At 38.5% G+C, this 21,770-nt stretch overlaps 1 protein-coding gene across 6 annotated transcripts in view; it reads left to right on the top strand.

Moving 5' to 3' along the window:
* Positions 1-5,524, top strand: part of UBE2E3 (ubiquitin conjugating enzyme E2 E3) — a 91,964-nt gene extending 86,440 nt beyond the window's left edge. For 5 of the 6 annotated variants that reach the window (XM_070802807.1, XM_070802790.1, XM_019969890.2 and 2 more), the window contains exons 5-6: positions 2,895-3,042; positions 4,886-5,524. In XM_070802807.1, coding sequence (XP_070658908.1) covers positions 2,895-3,042; positions 4,886-4,983 — 246 coding nt within the window. In that variant the 3' untranslated portion in view covers positions 4,984-5,524. The other variant, XM_070802818.1, reaches the window with a different exon arrangement.
* The last annotated feature ends 16,246 nt before the right edge of the window (positions 5,525-21,770 follow it).

Genomic DNA, 21,770 nt, shown 5'->3' with positions numbered 1-21,770 from the left:
TTCATACTCAGAATGACACATGTTAAATTCCAGCATATCATTAAGTATTTAGTTTGCCTTAAGTCCTTAAGTTTCCTGTATGATACAGGAAAGCAAAACTTTAGCAAAATAGCTCGTGACTGTATCTGTAGTAATGCTTATTTCTACTTGCCTCATTTTTCGTATTGGAAATTGGTTTTAACATGGTAGAAAAATTAGCAGAAAAAAATTTACAATATTTAGTTTTTATGAAATTGTTTTTATACATGAGGGATAATTTGTTAAAGGAAAACACATTTTTCTTAGCATCTATTAATGAAAATAGAAATGGACTATCATGCTGCTGCTAAGTCGCTTCAGTCGTGTCCGACTCTGTGCGACCCCATAGACGGCAGCCCACCGGGCTCCCCTGTCCCTGGGATTCTCCAGGCAAGAACACTGGAGTGGGTTGCCATTTCCCTCTCCAATGCATGAAAGTGGAAAGTCAAGTCGCTCAGTCCGGTCCGACTCTTCATGTCCCCAGGGTCTGCAGAGGACAGGCCCTTCTGTCCGTGGGATTTTCCAGGCAAAAATACTGGAGTGGGGTGCCATTGCCTTCTCCATGGACTATCGTAGTTACATATATATGATTTGTCATCATTGTTTTGGTTAATACAGTGTTTATTAACTTAGCACGTTAATTTTTTTGTTAAAGTCTCAATATTTTTATTTTTTAGCCCTTAATGTTGATTCCTTCCTCTTCCCTAAGATAATCTTATATAGTGTTTTGAAGCGTTCTTCAGATCTATAGTTGGACAAGTGAAAAAGAATAAAACTTCTGCTGTTATCTTGGTTTAGGTATAATTGCTTCTCTACAGTTCTGCTTATTTTTGAAGTTCAGATAAGGTGTTGTTCTTCTTGAAGAATAATAGAAATTTAATTCTTTTCTGTTCATTGTTTAAAAGCTGAAAGTATTCAAAATATTAATCATGTTTTGTAAGCTCTCTATTGAGTAGTCAGCTGTCAATGATATGAACATACGTTATTCCCATATTCTAGAGCAGAGCCGGTAGAAATATAATGCAGGCTACATGTGTCATTTTTGATAGAAATAGTGAAATTGACTTTAATAACATATTACTTAATCCAGCATGTCCAAAAATACTGTCATTTCAATATGTAATCAGTAGAATTATCATGAATGCCCTATTTTACATTCTCTGTCTGGTATTGAGTCTTTGAAATCTAGTGTGTATTTTATACTTTTAGCCCATCTTATTTCTTACCAGCCACATTTTAGGAGTTCTGTGTAACTAGTATGTACTGTGTTAGAACAGTTCTAGAATTATATACAGTAGTTTTTTCTTATCCTCAGAAGCAGAATTCCAAGACCCTCAATGGATGCCTGAAATCACAGATAATAGCAGACTCTATATAATGCTGTTTTTTTCCCATGCATAAATACCTATAGCAATGTACTATAATAAATGTTACAAGATTGTGGTCCCTCTCAAAATATCTTGTACACATTGAATGCCTTTCCCATTGTAACTAAGCACTTGTGGCTGTAGCTTTTGAGGCTTGAGGTACAACAGCAAAACTAGCACCAGTTCCCCCCGCTCCTCCCATGCCTTTTTTTTTTTTGGAATTTCATGGATAAAAGTCTCATTCTTACCATAGATCTTAGCAACCTCAGAGTAGAATTTGTTTTCCTGCCCTTGTTACATTGAAAACTTTCATCTTTTCACTCAACACAAGAACTTCATGGCTTCTCTTTCCAGATCTGAATTGCCAGCATCACTGCTCTTGAGCTTTGGGGCAATTATGAAGTAAAGTAAGGGTGACTTGAACGCAAGCACTGCAGTACTGCAGCAGTTGAGCTGATAACCAGGATGCTACTTAGTAGCCTGTGACTGGCAGGATTGTGCTGAACACCCAGGCAGGGCAGGACAGTACAAGACTTCATCATGCTACTCAGAACAGCACAGTTTAAAACTTCTAAATTGTTCATTTCTGAACTTTTGCATTTAATGTCTTTGGATCCCAGTTGATCTGAGGGGTCTAAAACTGGAACCGTGGAGGGTAAAAGTGTAGATAAAATGGGTACTACTGTAGTCTTTTCCTCCTCCTTCCCCACTACACCAGTGGTTGCTTTCTTGTTTTTAATTATGCATCCTTATCAGAAATACACATTTGAGGGCTTTACCCATTTTCTTCCCAGACTCCACTTGGGAGATTACCAGTTCCAAGGGTTCGGGAACTATCTTTTCTATTTTGCAGTTCTAAATTAAGAATTAACCACTGAATTTGTGATTGTTTTGAAATTTGCCACTATTTGTTTCTATGAGTTATTCTCTTCTTTTCCACACGTTTCAAGGATATAATGGTTTTCCTTTATTCAGTAGTTTAAGACCTTACTTGTTTTGTTTGACTGTCTTATTCTAACAAGAAACACTGGTGATTTCACCAACCTTCAGCAGTACTTTTTGACACATGGCAAAAGATTAGTGATGAGTTGATGGCCTTTTTTTTACTAATGTAACTTTAGTTTTATGTTTAAAAAATTCGTCACTACTTTCTCTCACTTTTGGCACCAAAATGTTTCTTTTCTCCCTCATTTCCTATTTTTAAACAGGGGTGTGTGTGTACATGCCTGCACATACATATATTGAATTACTGTATCATTTATTTAAACAATTCTGCACCTCGCTTTGTTTTAAAAGCAATGTAGTTCCTGCTATACTGGATAAAAACAAAACTTCCTGCAACTGAATTAAAGAAAATAATTTAATTTTGCTATTACAAAAGCTAGTGTTTGATTAGCTCTTCAGTTATATGCTATTTGCTATGATCTGTAACATGTTCCACTTCATTTTTGCTAGTGAGAGTTTTGGTTGGTAATAAAGCTTATCTGTTTTTAATGTCGCTGCCCTTAGGTTACTTTCCGCACCAGAATCTATCACTGCAACATCAATAGTCAGGGAGTCATCTGCCTGGACATCCTTAAAGACAACTGGAGTCCTGCTTTGACTATTTCAAAGGTTTTGCTGTCAATTTGTTCTCTTTTGACAGACTGCAACCCTGGTAAGTAGATTTTTATTAACACATTCAGTGAGGTTCTAAAAATCAGTGCATTTTTCTCAGTTAGCTTAAGGCCTAAGGTGAATTTAAGAAGTAAATGCTATTGGTAGAAAGATCAGCAAAAAACACTTTTTGAGAAGCTTATCAATGCCATTTCAAATAGAATAGACCAAAAGTTTCACAATAACTTCTTTAGTTTGTTAATGGTGTAAGTAAGTGTTAGTCACTCAGTCGTGCCCGACTCTTTGTGACCCCATGGACCGCAGCCCACCAGGTTCCCCTGTCCATGAGACTTTCCAGGCAAGGATACTGGAGTGGGTCCCATTTCCTTCTCCAGGGGATCTTCCCAACCCAGGGATCGAACCCAGGTCTCCTGCACTGCAGGCAGATTCTTTACCTACTGAGCTACAAGGGAAGCCGTTGTTAATGGCGTACTACCCTGTAATTATTTTCTCCCTGTCATTGATGAACTCCCTATTTTCTGAATTACGGAGTTGTGCAGACCCCTTCTGATGCGAGTGTTTCTGACAGCATCTCCTCTTGCTCCTTCCCTGCTGTCATGTGCTTACATGCAGTCAGCTGCTCAGCAATGAAGGGCTCCTTGTTCTCCCTTCCATCCTTTTTGGATTATGGTTAGCTTTATTAGATGTGGTAATAGTGGATATTAAAATGATAACTGATGAGAGAGTTAGACTAGATTATGATTATTAAAATTCAGGGATAAAGTCATTAGTGTGTAACTTTTAAGAAATGCTTAACTGCCACACACGATCTTTCATGTGGGTAGCTGACTTGAAAAAGTAATGTATAAGTGTGGGATTTCGCATGTGATATCTTGTAAACAAATAGACTTATTTTTTCCTAAATATTTAATCAACCACCAAAGGCTATTACTGTTATTTTAGACCCAGCAGTTGCATATGTACCATAGAGAGAGAGAGAGAGATAGTATAGGGATATGTAGAAGGATATTCATTGTGGCATCATTTATTAAAGCAAAAGATTGTAAACAACCTTCATGGCCATTAGCAGAGGATGTAGCTTAAAGAGGTAGCTCTGTGTGAATTAATGGAGAAAACTCTCGAAGATACATTAAGCTAAAAAAGCACAGCACTGAAAAATAGGCAAAACAATAATATTCTAAATGCTTATAAATACATATAATGTCTCTGCGTAGAGATGCTATAAATCATTTGCCAGGAAGAGAAACTTCTAAATAGTTGGAGGCAGGAAGGAAGAGAGCTTTTTTACATTTTACTGGCTGTTGATTGATATGCTTCAAATTTTGTACCACATCTACATAGTGGACCTTCTTGAAAAACAAGCTCAAAATAAAATTTACGTCTCAGATTCAGTTTCCCGCTCAGAATATTATTTAAAACAAAATGGCAAGTAAGTTTTCAAATGGAGGTAAGGATGATGATTTAAATCATATTATTATACAGAATAAAAGAAATATTTCATTCTGAAAAGCCTTGCATCATAGGATCTGCATTTGGAAAAATTAATTTTTAAGTATCCATAGGAAGACAAATACTGGCACACTTACTTTTCAGTAAAATGCTAAGGGTGAAAAATAGTTTTTATATATTAAAGATGCACACATTTTTTAAAAAAATCACACATTTTAAAAGCTTTATTATTAACTTTATTTTTAAAGAGGCTTTTCTAATTTGAATATTAAAATATAAAGATGATTATGTTACTTTAAGCATTTTTCTTTTTGAGAAATTAGCCATTATATATCAAGATGCTGCTGAAAAATCAACATTTCAGTTCCAAACTGCTAGAACTGAATCGTTAAGACACTGTATAATATCTTCTAATGTTCTTTCCACTTTTCCAGCGGATCCTCTGGTTGGAAGCATAGCCACTCAGTATTTGACCAACAGAGCAGAACATGACAGGATAGCCAGACAGTGGACCAAGCGATACGCAACATAATTCACATAATTTGTATGCAGTGTGAAGGAGCAGAAGGCATCTTCCCACTGTGCTGCAGATCTTTATAGCCTTTACAATACGGACTTCTGTGTATATGTTATACTGATTCTACTCTCTGCTTTTATCCTTTGGAGACTGGGAGACTCCCCAAAAAGGTAAATGCTATCAAGAGTAGAACTTTGTAGCTGTAGATTAGTTCTGTTTAAAACGCCTACTTGCAAGTCTTGCTTCTTTGGGATATCAAAATGTATTTTGTGATGTACTAAGGATACTGGTCCTGAAGTCTACCAAATATTATAGTGCATTTTAGCCTAATTCATTATCTGTATGAAGTTATAAAAGTAGCCGTAGATGATTAGGAATTATGTCATTTGTATTAAACCCAGATCTATTTCTGAGTATGTGGTTCATGCTGTTGTGAAAAATGTTTTACCTTTTACCTTTGTCAGTTTGTAACGAGAGGATTTCCTTTTACCCTTTGTAGCTCAGAGAGCACCTGATGTATCATCTCAAACACAATAAACATGCTCCTGAAGGCATAGTTTCCTGTCGTAATATTTTAAGTCAGTTTTGTTAGAAGGCGTGTCTGAGATGATTGTTGTTGAAATAAAAATGTGAATATGAAGATTGACTACGAAGGACTAGTACAAATAAATCATTTATTAAATGGAAAACATTTCAAATCTTATAAATGTGTAGAGTTTTTGTCCTCTAAGTCCTAATGAGAGAATACATGAGCTTAAATATACAGAAATACATTTTTAACCATTGGTCTCAAAAACACATAAAGCTCTACTTTGATGATGTGACATCAAAATAACATAAAATCCTGGCTTAAAAGATTTGATATCCAAAATGGTGACTTCTGTCCACCATTGGGCAATATTGTCAAATAACTTTAATCCGGTATCCCTTCTGTGTCTTTCATGCTTTTTTTTTTTTTTTAACTTATCCTGTTCCTGAGTTTTCATGGTGTTTTTTGGTGTATATTATCATACTTATTATGGCACTTGCCAAGCAGAGATAGCTGGTTGAACACAAACTTTCGTCTATCCTGAAGGTAGAATAGTATTCCAGATTAGTGTGCAGATGTAGCATTAATTCTCAGTTGAAAAAATAGAGAATTTTAAGGGTTTACAGGTTATATGGATTTCTTCTTTCTAGTTATTAATTATTAAATACTAGATTTCTTACAGGAGTTAATTTACTTTTCAATATTTAGATTGGTCAGCAGAGTATAAATGTTTTCCTCTGGCTGGGATAGTTATTAAGGTAATTCCCTGGTCATGCTGCAGGTTTGTGGAATATGGGGATATGTCTTATCCAGTCCAAAAGTTGGAAATAGAGTACCATCTTAAAATGTGTAGAATGAAACTCGTAGCATAGAAGTACGTTGCTCCAAGATAATAAAGCAAAGCATTTCGAATTGTACATAGCCTTACAAAGAATGATGGACTCCTGCTAGAGTACTTGTCAGGAGAAGTCTTAAACCAGCGTAAAATAAAATCACGCTTTCACTTAACACCCCTACTCTCCAAATAACTCCTCGTTACAAAAGTACACCAAACAGGCTTAGGCCCGTGAAAACCTCTGAGCCTTGAATATTAAAAGCAGTAACTAATAATATGAACTGGAGTCAAGTCAGTGTGATGAGAATGGGGATTTTTTATGTAAGCTCTTGAGGATTTCTATGTAGGTGAAGGGTAGAAAGTAGTTTTTACCCACTTCCACCATTGTACGTCCTGTACCCTAGATTAATAAACTCTCGATGCCAGAAAAGTGTTCATCATACTGAATATCAGGATATTTGGGGGATGCGATTCTTGTACTTCCTTCATTTGCTATGAGCCTGTTTACTACCATCAACCTGCTTACTTGCAGGTTTTGTCCAGTACTCACCTGGGACAGAGTGGAAAGAATTGGTGACATAAAAATATTTGTGGCTCTTCCACAAACTACCTTTGTGGCCTTAAATAAGACACTTTCAATTTTTTTTGTAAAATACAAGTTAATTATTTCCCTGTTCTCTCTTAGTCTTTAAACTCAGTCATTCTAATCTTATAAAATTTTGTTACGCATGTTCTGCTTTCTTTTGCAGGGAACAGGCCACAGTTTCAAGTGGACTGAAAAATAAGTCATCACTTGGATTCCTTAAAATTCTAAATTTGTAAAAATCTTTTCTATTTCTGATCCACTTCCCAGTTACATAGGTGTCCATCCATGTATACTACAAATAGGGGATTTTTTTTTTTCCTCATAAAACTTTGCTCTGGAGGTGAAACTAGGTTTTTTCCCTCATTCATTAAGAGCAAGTTTTACAAGTTCCAGGTTCAAATGTAGTAGTATGCAAGAGCAGCCCTGGCACCATATACCCTGCTGAGCCTGGAGTGTCCTCATCTTCACTCTGTGCCCTCAGGGCCTGCCTGTGCAGCACATGCCGGGCTCCGTTTAGTCACTGAGGTGCCTCATCTCGTTCAGTATCACCCCAAAAAGCTTTCAGAGAGAGGTGCTTTGATGATCCTCAGTTGACAGAATAAAACCAATAGATGAACAGGTTAAATACTTGCTGCAGATTAAACAGCCAGCATGATGTGAATGGAGGTACAATCCCCATTCTTCACCAGTAGGCTTAAGTGTTTTTGTTCATAGTGTTACAGTTAATATTGAATATATATGTTTATATGTAAAAGCAGGTATACATAGATTAATTGAAAACTTCTGAAAGGTAATCTGTGAGTACAGTTTTGCATTTTAGTCAATCCTTATTTTAATCTTCTATTTTAGTCTCAAATGGAACCTTACAAAATAGTGCTTTATTGATTCCAGTGAATATGAGGTATGTTTATTTATCTTCTTAGATATTTGTCATAAGAATACTTTCAATATCACTGGTTTCCGTTTTTTAATTTGGAAAATGAGATAAGTGATGATATTTTAAATTTATTTACCTATGCCATCACATCGCCACATGAAAAAATTTGTATTGATAAATTTTATCATTTAATGATGAGCCTTTTCAAAATAATAAGATGTATTAGTTGTCTAGACACTGTCTCTTTTTTTTTAATTTAATCAGGTATCATGGGGATAAAATTTAGAGGTTTGACTTGGCCTTGTGTGTACATTACTCTTTCTAACAAGAACCATGAGGTGTTGTGTACTTGGAGTCAGTCCACTACTTGCCCAAGTATATTCTTGTAACAATACAAAAATGATTATATAGTAAAGTTCGAGCCAGTTTCAGTCCTGCGTGTGGCTTCACCTGTTAACCAAGATTGTAGTCAGGTTAATCCCGTACACATTTTCATTGACATTTACGTTATGGTCTTTGATAGAATTATGGCATGATTTGAAGCATTATTTTCATAAAACTATTGCAAGTTATTTGAAGAGGCTGAGATAATGATTCTACAATAATTATCCTCTTGTGTTTCAGTATTTCTTTAGATAAATAGAATATATGAATAAACCCATTGCTTCCTATCTAAATTACCAAGTTTTTCAAGTAATGCCCAAATAATAGAAAATAATTCATAATTTTAATAGGCAGGTGTTTTTTGAAACATCAGTTTTTGGTAACTAGTTTGTTAACTTCTGGGGGGTCAAGTTATTCTCTGATTTAAATGTACTGCTCCAGTGTGTAATGGGGTGTTTCTACACAGTGGAATGATAGTCCTTTCAAAGTGGTTATGAAATGAATTTGGGGGACTGGTTTATAAACTGTGTTGCCAACAGTGATTAAGTGGCGTTAAAACCTTGTCAGACAGAATGAACCTAGATTCTACTGATGAGTACATTTAGAGAAATATAAATTCAGTTTACATCTATAGGTTATCTTGCTGAAGTCCAATGAGGCTAAAGCCAGTTAATTATTCAGGTCTTTTTAACACAGAACATAAAAAACAAGTTTTCCCCCAAATCCAGTTCCCTGAAGTTTTTCTCAAGTTCAGCTCTTCTGATGAAACCTTTGCAGAAGTTTTTCTGAAGTTCAGCTCTTCTGATGAAACCTTTCCATTTTACTGTTGTGTAACTTTAGTCCGTCAGTCTGTTTCTCATTTTCTTTCTTTTCCTTTGGATGGGGTGGGTGGGCGGGGGGTGGTTATGCTATATACCAACTGGCTTCCATTGCGAGTTTATTCTACAAATTAAGTTTGCTTATTGAAGGTCCTTTCAGGCACTGTAATACATGCAGAGATGAATACATCCTTAAATAGTTTATCCTTTTTCTGTCCAAATAGATTTTCCCTCTTAGCAGAGGAGAACATATCTTTGTTAACGTGTATTCATTTTCTACTGAACAAGAAATTAAAACAAATGTCTCAGCTGATTTAGCTATGAACATATTAGTGTAATAATTTGGTAAGTTTTATCTAATCTATATGATGTTAAACGTTCTTAATACTATTTGATGCTTTGAAAATAATTACTCTTTTTCAAACTACTCTGAATACCCAATATCTCTAGTATGTGTTTTGTTGTTATATTCAGTTTAACACCTTGTATATTTCTCGATAGTGAGCTTTTGGAGGATAATATCTGTAGTCCTTGTCTCTGTGTCTCAGCCCAGTATCTCTTGTACCATGATAGATGTTTACTGAATGAATGCATATGATATCATGGGTGTAATCTCTGTAAGGTTGTTCAGGGACCATCCATGTGAAGCATGTCAGTCCTGTTGCCTTTAATTCCCTGTCATGCTGATTCAGTGCTTTATACTTGGTAGATACTGGATATTCCTGTTAACTTGAAGTGTGAGAAGTAGCAATGGGTTATTTTCATAACTTACTTAGTATCTACTTGTTTAAAGTGGAGAATGAATTAATCTTGTAATTTTAAAAGTCCTTAATTATACCAAAATGCTCTCTGCCCTACAAAGTGTTCATCGTTTCCCATTATCGTTACTATCTTATTTGGTATATTTCTCCCGCTCCTTTTTACTGGTAAGAAGGCAAAGGACACAGTGGAATATATGTATCTGCTTACAGTAATTCTGTTACGGAAATCTAGTAAGAAAAATGAAAATGGTAACTTTCGAAAAAATTTCTCTTAAGAGAAATAATTTAGGGAAAAGGAACAAGTGTACCCTTATAGTAGTATGGAGAGGGGCAGTCTTAGAGTGTTGAAAGTCAGTCATTGAAATATTATCCAAATCTTTTCATTTTGTTTTTCTTTCCCATTTCTATCTTTGTGAGAAAAGAGGAATAGAATAGGATAAAGAATCAAATGAGTCGCTTTTTTTCTTTATTGCCCTACGTTTATTGCCCTGTGTGTGGACTGGGTAAAAGATCCCTTGATTCCAGAAGTTAATTCCAGTTTCTTACAACGTGAGTATTTTGTAAGTCGGCTGAGCAAATTCAGGTATGTTGTCTGCTTACCACTCCAGGCCCATCTCACACCCAGAGTGGAGAATGAACCCAGGGAGAAACAGGTTACTGAGCACTGTTGATCACCGAGGGAAGTCCTGATACTCAAGGGGCAACTGTGTGAGGAATGTTAGAGATTCTCTAAGACTGAGACAGGCATGCTTATAGCAAGTCAGTGTACGAGCATTTCACACTATGTAGTGATGAAGAAGAGTAATTATGAGGGATACGGGGAGTTGCAGGGGTATTAGTGGCACCCCTTGCTTGATTCTTACATTATTTTTTAGGAGCGTGTTAGCCCACTGCTAAACTCTTTCCCTGGCTACACAACCCCCAAATGGTAAAGGTCATTTTGAGTCATGTGGGACAGCTTTTTTTCTTCTGTAATTTTTTTTAATGACACACATTTTATTTGTTTGTTAGTTACCTTTTACTTGATCATGAGCCCCTACAAATCAGGGATCAGGTTCATTTCACTCAGTAAGTTAGTGGTCGTGTATTCTGGCCAACATTGGTTTCAGTGCTTAGGATTAGCATTGAACAAAGCACATGAAAATCCCTATCGTAGGTTGTTTACTTTCCAGTTCAAGGTGACAAACAGGTTTTTTTGCGGGGGAGTGTTGTATGTATATAATATGTGCTAAGTCACTTAAGTCGTGTTCAACTCTTAGGGACCCTGTGGGCTGACAGGCTCCTCTGTCCATGGGATTCTCTAAGCAAGAATACTGTAGTGAGTTGCTATTTCCTTCTTCAGGGGATCTTCCCAACCCAGGGATGGAATCCACATCTCATGTCTCCTGCATTAACAAGCAGGTTCTTTACCACTAGTGCCACCTGCGAAGCCCTTGTATTACATAATATATTTATGATGGTAAGTGCTATGTCAAAAAGTAAAGCAGGCAATGTGTGCCATGAGGGAGAAAGGGGAGGGTGTGGGCCAGTTGTAAAAGGGTTATCAGAGAAAGCTTAGCCAAAAATGTCAGCCAAGAGCTGAAGATGGTAGAGGATAAGGGGGAGGAGGAGTGTGGAAATTCCAGGCAAAGGAAATAGCAGATGAAAAGACCCAGGAGCCAGGAGCATGCTCAATGCTTGCAGAAAACAGCAAGACCCCGGAGAAGCTGGGGTAGAGTGAGCAACTAGAAGAGTAAGAGGCAAAGTCAAGACTGACTGCTGACAAGTCACATAGGGCCATTTAGTGTGTTAATAGTGCCTTGGAAGGAGTCTGGGTATTCCAGATGAGATGAAAGCCACTGGAGTGTTGTAGTCAAACAGTGATGAGATTACGACATGTTTTAGAATTTCTGATTACTGTTAGGGAAAAGACTTGGTGGGTTAGAGCTGGCTTAGAGATTGACATCTACCTGGGTAGCATTAGTGTAGGTAGTAGGAAATCATCAGATTCTGGTTGAAGGTAGCTAATAAGTTTTGCTGATAGACTTAACTGTGGTGTGAAAAGTCAAAGTTTAGCACCTGAGAAAACCAGAAGGCTGGAATTGTAGTTAATTAAGATGAGTCTGGAGGTGGAGCAGGAGTGTAGAAAGATGAAGAGCTTCATGTTAACAGGTTAAATTCAAAGTGCCTATGAAATGTCCATAGAGAGACGTCAGAGTAGCGGATATCCAGATCTGAGATTTGGGAGTTAGTTCTGGGTCATTCACATACATTTGGGATTCATGAGTGGATAGTTGATGTTTACAGTTATGGGATTGGATGAGATCATCAAGGAAATGAGTGCTGCTAGAGAAGAAAGAAGTCTGGGCACTCCAGTTTCAGAAGCCAAGGACACATGGAATCAGCAGAAGAACCCAGGAAGTAGAAGGACATCCCCAGGAGAGCATGGGGACCCAAAAAGAAAGTGAAGAGTTTTCTGGAGATGGGAATGATCTGTAGCTTCAGATGGGACTGAGGATCCAGCTAAGATGCTGCTGCTGCTGCTAAGTCACTTCAGCCGTGTCCAATTCTGTGTGACCCCATAGACGGCAGCCCACCAGGCTCCCCTGTCCCTGGGATTCTCCAGGCAAGAACACTGGAGTAGGTTGCTATTTCCTTCTCCAATGCATGAAAGAGAAAAGTGAAAGTGAAGTTGCCCAGTCCTGTCCGACTCTTAGCGACCCCATGGACTGCAGCCCACCAGGCTCCTCCATCCATGGGATTTTCCAGGCAAGAGTACTGGAGTGGGGTGCCATTGCCTTCTCCGAACTAAGATGCAGATGTGGCTATTTTATTTCCCACCTGATGAGCAGTGGTCATCAGTGACTAATAAAAGTGGCAAGATCAAAAGCTCTGTTGGAGTAGGTGCCGAAGGTAACAAACTGTAGACTTCTGACAGTTTTGCAATAGAGAAATGGAGGGTAGTTTCCTTTATTTAAGATGGGGGGAATTATACTGTATGTTGATGAGGAAGATGAACAGGGAGAAATGGGTGAGCAGGGCAGAGAAGCAGTGTCCTAGAGAAGATTGTCTGCACTGTTTTCGGGGTGTTTCCAAAGCTCTCTGCACTCCTCTTGGATCTCTCTCTCTTCCTGACAACACTAGGAGCTCTTGAGGGGCATATCCCCACTTAAAGCAGTATTGGCCTTCACTGAACTCGAGCTGTCCTACTTAGGCAGAAGGAGATGGGATCTAGCATAGACGTGAAGTGGCTGTTCTTTGCTGGGAACGTGACATCTCATACCACCCATAGTAGTAGAACAAGCAGAAGGCAAGGGGATAGGTCCAGGCTGGAGGTAGATGTGATAGTGGGAAGTTCCCTGTGACTTCCACACCTCTATTAATTAGGAAGTGGCTGTTGGCCGAAAGGGAGGATGGGGTGACCAAAGCGCATGTGTCTGTGTGAGTCCTCCATGCCCAGGAGAGGGGTCGTTTATTTTTGAGAGAATAAACGAATGGTTAACTGAGTTGTCTGTCTAGATGAGCCTGTGATTTTATAGTTACATGTTAATTGTGAATAAGTAATACAGTGAACAAGTAATCAAAATTTCCTTAGTGTCTGGAATGACTCTTCTTTTTCCTCAAGTATGGCTAGCAACTGTTAGCTGAGTTGAATCTTAAGCACCTTAATATTTTCTTCCCTTCAGGTGATTTTCCTTGTCATTGAAGAATCTTACCTTGACACCACATTTAACTACATTTAAAAATTCAGATCAACAGATTTAAGTATTTATAACTGCTGCTGCTGCTGCTGCTAAGTTGCTTCAGTCGTGTCCGACTCTGTGCGACCCCATAGACGGCAGCCCACCAGGCTCTGCCGTCCCTGGGATTCTCCAGGCAAGAATACTGGAGTGGGTTACCATTTCCTTCTCCAATTCATGAAAGAGAAAAGTGAAAGTGAAGTCGCTCAGTTGTGTCTGACTCTTAGCGACCCCATGGACTGCAGCCCACCAGGCTCCTCCATCCATGGGATTTTCCAGGCAAGAGTACTGGAGTGGGGTGCCATTGCCTTCTCCGAAGTATTTATAACTAGCGCTGCTTAAATGCTGGAAGTAGAGGAAAATAAATTTCCTAAAGAGCTCATCAAAGCCTAGTCAGGAAAAGAGATGTCCTAGGTAAGCACAGAGAGCTTTCAGGAAGATGGCTTGTCAAAAATCCTTTCTTGCCCATTCAGGTGATTCTAGGAAATAGAGCAAGTCTACTTTGTAGACATAGTGGTGAGAGAAGGACATAGAGATGCCAACTCCTGTTACTCACTTCTCGCCCTGGTTCCATGGAAGGACACTCCCGGTTCCAGGCCTTCTGTTTTTACCTTACTCTTGGTAGCAGGGAATTTGAAAGGCAAATTTCATTTCCAGAGAACCCATGGGGCAATGAGCTAAGGACCGGGTCTCATGCCCTGTTTGCCTTGCGCTGCTCCTGTCCTGACTTCCTGCTTCCCAAGATTCATACAGAAGAAATGGAGCATATTTAGCTTATTTTTTCTGAAAACCTAGTCAGTGACAGACCCAGTTGGCTCACCACTCAATTTTGCCTAGAGAGTCAGGAAGTAAGAGATACTTTGTCAACTTTTCTTTTTATTGAGTCATGCTGAACAGTGCTTTTGCTGTGTGATTATTGCACATTTAAATCCAACTCTACTAATTACCTGAACCTAACCTCATGCAAAGAGTTGACTCATTGGAAAAGACTCTGATGCTGGGAAGGATTGGGGGCAGGAGGAGAAGGGGATGACAGAAGATGAGATGGCTGGATGGCATCACTGACTCAATGGACGTGAGTCTGAGTGAACTCCGGGAGTTGGTGATGGACAGGGAGGCCTGGCGTGCTGCGATTCATGGGATCGCAAAGAGTCGGACACGACTGAGCGACTGAACTGAAGTAGGGTGTGACTTTTTAACCTAAATTAATCATATAATATTCTTTAGACTATCTTACACTTTTACAAGCTGATCTTTGCTGTCTTTTTTCCTTGTTTCTGACAGATGTCATGTTTGGGTTCTATTTTCTCCTTTCCAGTCCTAGGTCTAATTCAGGCCCATTATCTTCAGGAGCCTTTTAAGTTATCCTCTCATCCATCCGAAGGACTCCTACTCATTCTTCATGCTGCTGTTGGCATTAATCTTCTTAAGAGTAAGCACATCCCTTGCTCTTAGACTTGAGTGGTTGCCCACTGTTTTCAGAATCAAGTCCAGATTCCTTTGAAGCCTAGCTTTCTGTCATGACATCAGTATGCTCCCATGATGAAGCAGTATTTATTTCAGTAGTAGGTTCAGATACACTTGTTTTTAGTGAAATACCAGAATCATTCTTGCCAATGGCAGCCGTTCTATAACTTAAAAATATTTTGTCAGAGAAATAGCAATAGTGACTCATTGAGAAAACTTCCTTAATCTTCTGACTCTTCTTCAAGACTTTCTGCTTATGGGGCTATAACTCTGATGGTCTGACATTTTTATAATTTCTTTTACTACAAGCAGTTCAAAGTATTGATGCATATAACCTTGTTGCTGGCTGTGTGGTAAGTCTTAAGCATCAGAAAATGGATGGATAGCTTAAGATACTTTGCTAGGCACACCAGTATTTTAAATCCAAATTGATATACTTGGTGCTTCAAGACAGATGGTTCATTGCTTGTGAGGCTAAGAGCATTTGGCAGTACTGAAATTGAGCCTTCTGTTCAATCCAGAATAATTCAGTGATGAGTGGGCAACTTTGTACTTTTTTTTTTTTTTTTTGCTGGATTTGAATATTTGGAAGTGTTTTAGCTTACATATTAACTATATGTGAGCGCCTTCATAAAGTGACATTCTAAGCATAGGCAAGTACATTATCAGTGGATAAGCACTATATCAGTTTGGCATATGGCAACACTTGTTTTTATTTTCATTATAGGGATGTTCCTAGGAAGATTAACAAGTATTCGGCCACATTTAAACATGGGCACAAAACTTTCCGGGTTTAAAGTTAACTGTTAGTTAGGCTCATGTTAGTTAACATCCAAGGGGAGGATTTTTGAATGTGACTGAAGCGAGTCTGAAGAAAGAGGCTTTTAGGTCTTGTGTGGGTCATCTCTCCCCAGTTTCACGTGATTGCCCCAGGTAACACCTCTCCTCGGGTACCTTGCTAAGACAGCGTTTCCTTATTTAAGGCCTGGCTAGAGGATTGCAAAGAACAGCATCTTTAGAGCCCTGTGTTTTGTTACTTAAATTAGAAATCATTTTGTATTCTTTTTGATTTGCAGCTTGTTAGAGCTTTCTCAGTAATTAGCTGGAAATGTCTTTTCTCCATGTATTTTCAAAGGAGGACTTACATAATTCTGTGGTCATTAGGGGATGACTGGGTGTTGGGGAGCCAGCAGCCCCAGTCGCCCGCAACACGGGAACGCCCCGCGGGGCCGTCTACAGGCCGACAGCAGTGGCACCGTCGTTCCGCAGTCAGCCTTGGGTTTGGGGTTTTGATGGATGGAGGATGTTGATGGTTAATTTAGCAGAGGGTGCTATGATGTGGAGAAAATACCCACCTCATTTAAGCTTTGGGAAAAGGTTTACCCGTTTGAGCCGGAGTTAAAAGTAGTGTTTTGCCTGCTCTCTCAATGCTGAAAGGATAAAGAGATCAATAAAAAGTTTCCTCAGATTCTGTAAGTCAAACTTGTCTCTCTTTTTTCTACATTTCCAGGGAAACCAAGATCACAAATAAAGGGGCATTCTGTATTTTTATTGATTCTCTAATGTAAATTCTTTTCTGACAATAAATGTATCGTGAAGGGTACTCTGACCACTTTTCTAGATTCATTTCATATAACACATCCATGGACTGATCTCTAGGAGTCACTTCTTTACCGTCTGAACTTTGAACACACCTGGGAGCTTAGTTCCTGTCTATTGCGTAGTGGCGTACATGGGACAGTGGAACTAGACGAGTGCCTTAGGAGGCATGTACACACCCAAGTGACTCGTTGCATGCCTAAAAATCACTGCCATCTGCTTATTTAACACAGGGACAGTAACCTGAGCTCTGAGGTCAGGTCCCCTCTAGACTAGGAATCTTTAAAATCATCATTTCTAATAAAATGTTGTCATCAAATAACATTTTATCATTGAATAAAATATAAACTAATTACCAAGAGTTGCCACCTTGACACATTTCGACACTTTTGAAAGAATAGAAAGATCACAACTTCTAAATTTTCAGTGTATTATCATTTAGAGTAATTAAAGGTCATTGATATATTACGATAGTTTCTTTGTGAGTAAAACATTCCAATAGTAATTACTTCAGTTCTCCTGGATCTTCAGTTTCTGAACTCGAGCCAAAATAACTACCAGCCTATCAGCCTGTGATGGAGTAACTAAACTCACATTTTCTGTGTACTGTTTTATTCTATAAGTAGAACTTTTTTTTTTTTTTACTTCGCTGGGCCTGAATTTTCTCAATTATCTAAAAGAACAAAAAACAGTGAACAACACTGCAGAAATGTAGTGATGAGGAAAATGTGTTTAGTAGCAAAACACTGGGCAGTGTAAAGTATCTGGAAAGACTTTAAGCAGTAAAACAATACAGTTGCAAATTGTATGGATAATTACATGTTTGAATACAGCATGAAGCTTCACTATTAGAACATTGTTTTTGCTTGTGCTAATAGGTTGTGTCGCATCTTTTTTTGTTGTTTTTTGTTTGTTTTTGTCTCTGGGCTCTGAAGATTGAAGTTTACTATTAATTGCCAAGAAGGACATAAGTGAGTATATTTCTTTTTTTATTAATTTAACAGACTGATGATACATATTTATATGAGTGTTCAATTATAATTTAAGTAATGTAGCTGCCATAATATTCTTCTAGATTTTACACTTGAGAGGTGGTCTGGTCTAATCATTTCTAGATGACTCTTCTGATTCTCAGACACAAAGAGAGGAGTTAAAAGAATTTAGAATCATTCTGGGTGTGGTGGGAACAAACTCATGCACATTCTTCTCTAGAGAAAAATCACACATGTCCTAATCCTTGAGGTTTCTTTTAATTCCATTTTTCCTCCAGGCCAACAGTAAGATGTTTTTACTTTTTTTTTTTTTTTCCAGAAGAGGTGTGGTGGAAGGGTCTGCCAGAACCAGAGGCTAAGCACACAGCAGTGTAAAACAAATTCTTTATTCCAGCTTCCAGAATGCATCCTCTTCAGCCTTTCCTGTTCATTGGACTAAAGCTGTTAAGCAATGGTGTCAAGAACCGTCATCCACTGGTTGAAGCTCAGTAGAAAACCAGGAAGCAGGCGGGTTTAGATCCAGTAGGAACAACTTGACTCAGATCTTCGCACTTTCACTAAGGAGGGTCGGGGGTGAGGAGACAACATTTACATTTGTACTGAAGCTGATCTGATGTGATTGTGACAGTTTTCCAGTCAGTATTTGTTTATCTTAATTTAGTCGCGTGTTAAAAATGTGAGGGTCAAATTTACTTCCTTTCAAGGCCACTTGGCGTACACGTCTTGTAGTCTTTGGAAGGGATGGCAAGGAAACAGCCATGCTTTAATGATGGGATTAGATGTTGATGAAAGCTAGGTGTAATAGTAGAAACATTTTATTGTATATTTTTATTCCAAAGTAAGTGCAGTGTTATTATATTTAGATAAATGTTCAGTGATAAGCCAGAAATCTTACACATACATTGCTGAAGACATTTTCCCTCTGGATTTAATAAAATTCTGGTACACAGAGGTACAAAATGTAATTCATAAATGTAATGAAAACCCTAGAAAACGCTTCCCGCATGCTTTCCTTCCCTCCCCTCCCCTCCTGTCCCTTTCCTCCTCTTCTCCAGCCCACTCTCCAGTCTTGCTTGCCTTCATTGCTGGGGGAAAAAAAAAAAGAGCAGGTGAGCACATAATTAGGTTGTCACTTTTAAACTCTGGATTAGTGGGACATCCTGGAAGACCTCCCTCAACTGCAGTGCTGAACAAACGACTTTTTCCACCCCCATCTGCATGCTCCTACTACTTTTGACTAGATGTCTTGAGAATCTGCCAATATTTTTAATTGATCAAGTGAAAAATACACAGGAAGTATGCCTGTTTTTTAATTTGTTTGTATATTTTCTTGATGCGTTGCATAAAGACCCAAAGGTGCTTTGGCTTCTGTCTGTCCTCACTGGAACTGTGGTTACTGTGGGGTGTGTGGTACTCCGTAGCACACCATAAATCTCCACTAGATGTCAGCGTGTCACCAAATGAAACCAGCACTCTCTCCTGACCTGTTACTGAAACAGCTTTTTAATCAGAATGCTACAGACAAGTTTTAGTATACAGGTTAATAAATTATATTTGTCAATGAATAGTAATAAAAATAAAATCTTTAAAAAATTTAGTACCTTTCATCTGAGGATTTCAAAATGTTTTACTTATATTTTGGTTTTTGCCGTAAGAGCCCCAAAGAGATAGAGTGCAAATATTCATTTTTCATTTTACAGTAAAGTAAAGCAAGGGGACAAAATGATTGGCTCAAGATCACATAGACGATGTCTGAATAAATGCAGGCTGGTATTTCTGCCATCACAGAATCTATTCTACCTGTGTACTTAGATACAGATGCCCTTTATTTATCATTTATATTAACTGCTTTGCCTTAAAAACAAGCTCAAGAAAAATGGAATAATAGTTAACAATTATCGAAGATTATTGATACGATTAGTATGGGGGTGTTTCAGATGTAATTTTAAGTTTTTATAAAGACTGCACAAAGAAAATATGCTGAACAACCTAGATGAAAACTTTAGAAAATCATAGCAATATTTTACCTGTGCTGTTTTACAGATGGTGAACTCAGACCAGTGTGAGCCTTGTCTTAGCTCATGTGCTCAAGTGCAGGAGGAAAAGCAATTATAATTGGGTCTGGAAGGTTGAAGCTCTTGGGTATGATGGGATTAATGGACATAACTGCATATTGTAGGTTTTTCACTGTATAATTTTCTTTAAGAGGAATATACATAAAATCCTGTATATTAAGACTTAAGTGATTTTCTCAAAATTGTATAAATACATAAGTTACAACTGTAAAAGTTATGTTTGTGGATAAAGATTAAAAATACATAAATGGCAAGTTAGGGTGATGTGACTATGGGTAAATTCAATTTTCTCTTTATGTGGTAATATTGTTTCTACAATAAATAAAAAGAGAAAACGGTTTTTATTGTAAAAATTCACCACAGTCCCCACTTTAGATAGGCTTATTTCCTATCAGTAGAGGTGCATTGTATACAGCTGAAATTCAAAAGGTATAGTTGAGTTTATTTCCTTCAAATGTTTTAATCATAGAAACCAGGGTTAAACCGGCAGAAGTACATATTTTCGAACTTTACTGTGTATTTTAGGTGAAATAAATGATTGCCCATTCCAGCAGGCTGTTTGCTGCAGTGTTCAGTGCATTGCCAGTATTCATACTGATGAAAAAGTGTTTAATAAATGTAGCTGTTTTCAATTTGTGTTTTCATTTTAATGGTGCAAGGTTAAAAGAGTTGCCAGTAAAGTTTGAGATTTTCAAAATTAAAAATTACAGTAGCTATTGATTTTGCATGCTTAGACCTATGTTTTGGTTGAGAACCTGTATCAAACCATGCATAGATCAAACTGAGGCATTAAATAATATTTCACATATGTGAAAGAAAACGTGATTTTATCACGTTTATCACATGTCTCAGTAATCACAGCATAGCCACCATTGAATTATGTATAAAAACTTAACGTGCAATAGTAAAACTTAGACAACTCATCTCTGATTATCCATTGGCAAAGTCAGGCATGTGTATCAGAATTGCCTAGAAAACTTTGTAAAAACTTCATTTCCCAGCTACCACCCCCATCCTGTAGTCACAGATTTCCAGATTTGGTGGTGGAATGGGTAGGTGGAGGCAAGCGTGTACAATACCAGGACTTTTCAGGGTGCTGCAAAGTACTAGTGCCTGCAGGGCCTTCAAAGTCACTCCCAACCCAGGAATGCCCTCTGAGTTCATTGTTTGGGTTCCTGGAGCCACCAAAATGTAGCCTAAAACACCTTGAATACTTTACTCATGGTTGGCCAGAGTTATTAAATGGTTGTAACAAACCTAGGTGAATGGAGATGATTAGATTGCCATTTGGAGGTGAACTCTTTGTTCAATCAGTTCTTGTTAAATAGAAAGGTAAGGAATCCAGGAGGGAGACCTGACCAGCTCAGCCTCCCTCATACCTGATCTGTTCAGTTCAGTTCAGTTGCTCAGTCGTGTCCACTTCTTTGTGACCCCATGGACTGTAGCACGCCAGGCTTCCCTGTCCAACACCAACTCCCAAAGCTTGCTCAAACTCATGTCCATCAAGTCGGTGAGGCCATCCAACCATCTCATCCTCTGTCGTCCCCTTCTTCTCTCACCTTCAATCTTTCCCAGCATCAGTGTCTTTTCAAATGAGTCAGTTCTTCTAATCAGGTGGCCAGAGTATTGGAGTTTCAGCTTCAGCATCAGTCCTTCCAGTGAATATTTAGGACTGATTTCCTTTAGGATGGACTGGTTGGATCTCCTTGCAGTCCAAGGGACTCTCAAGAGTTCTCCAACACCACAGTTCAAAAGCATCAATTCTTCGGTGCTCAGCTTTCTTCATGGTCCAACTCTCACATCCATACATGACTACTGGAAAAACCATAGCCTTGACTAGATGGACCTTTGTTGGCAAAGTAATGTCTCTGCTTTTTAATATGCTGTCTGCTGCTAAGTCGCTGCAGTCGTGTCTGACTCTGTACAACCCCATGGATGGCAGCCCATGAGGCTCCCCGATCCCTGGGATTCTCCAGGCAAGAACACTGGAGTGGGTTGCCATTTCCTTCTCCAATGCATGAAAGTGAAAGTGAAGTCGCTGAGTCTTGTCTGACTCTTCGCGACCCCATGGACTGCGGCCCACGAGGCTCCTCCATCCTTGGGATTTTCCAGGCAAGAGTGCTGGAGTGGGGTGCCATTGTCTTCTCAGAATATGCTGTC

The sequence above is a fragment of the Bos indicus genome, chromosome 2 (genome assembly GCF_029378745.1).
Source record: "Bos indicus isolate NIAB-ARS_2022 breed Sahiwal x Tharparkar chromosome 2, NIAB-ARS_B.indTharparkar_mat_pri_1.0, whole genome shotgun sequence".
NCBI classification, from domain to species: Eukaryota; Metazoa; Chordata; class Mammalia; order Artiodactyla; family Bovidae; genus Bos; species Bos indicus.
This window is presented reverse-complemented; position numbering and strand designations above follow the sequence as displayed.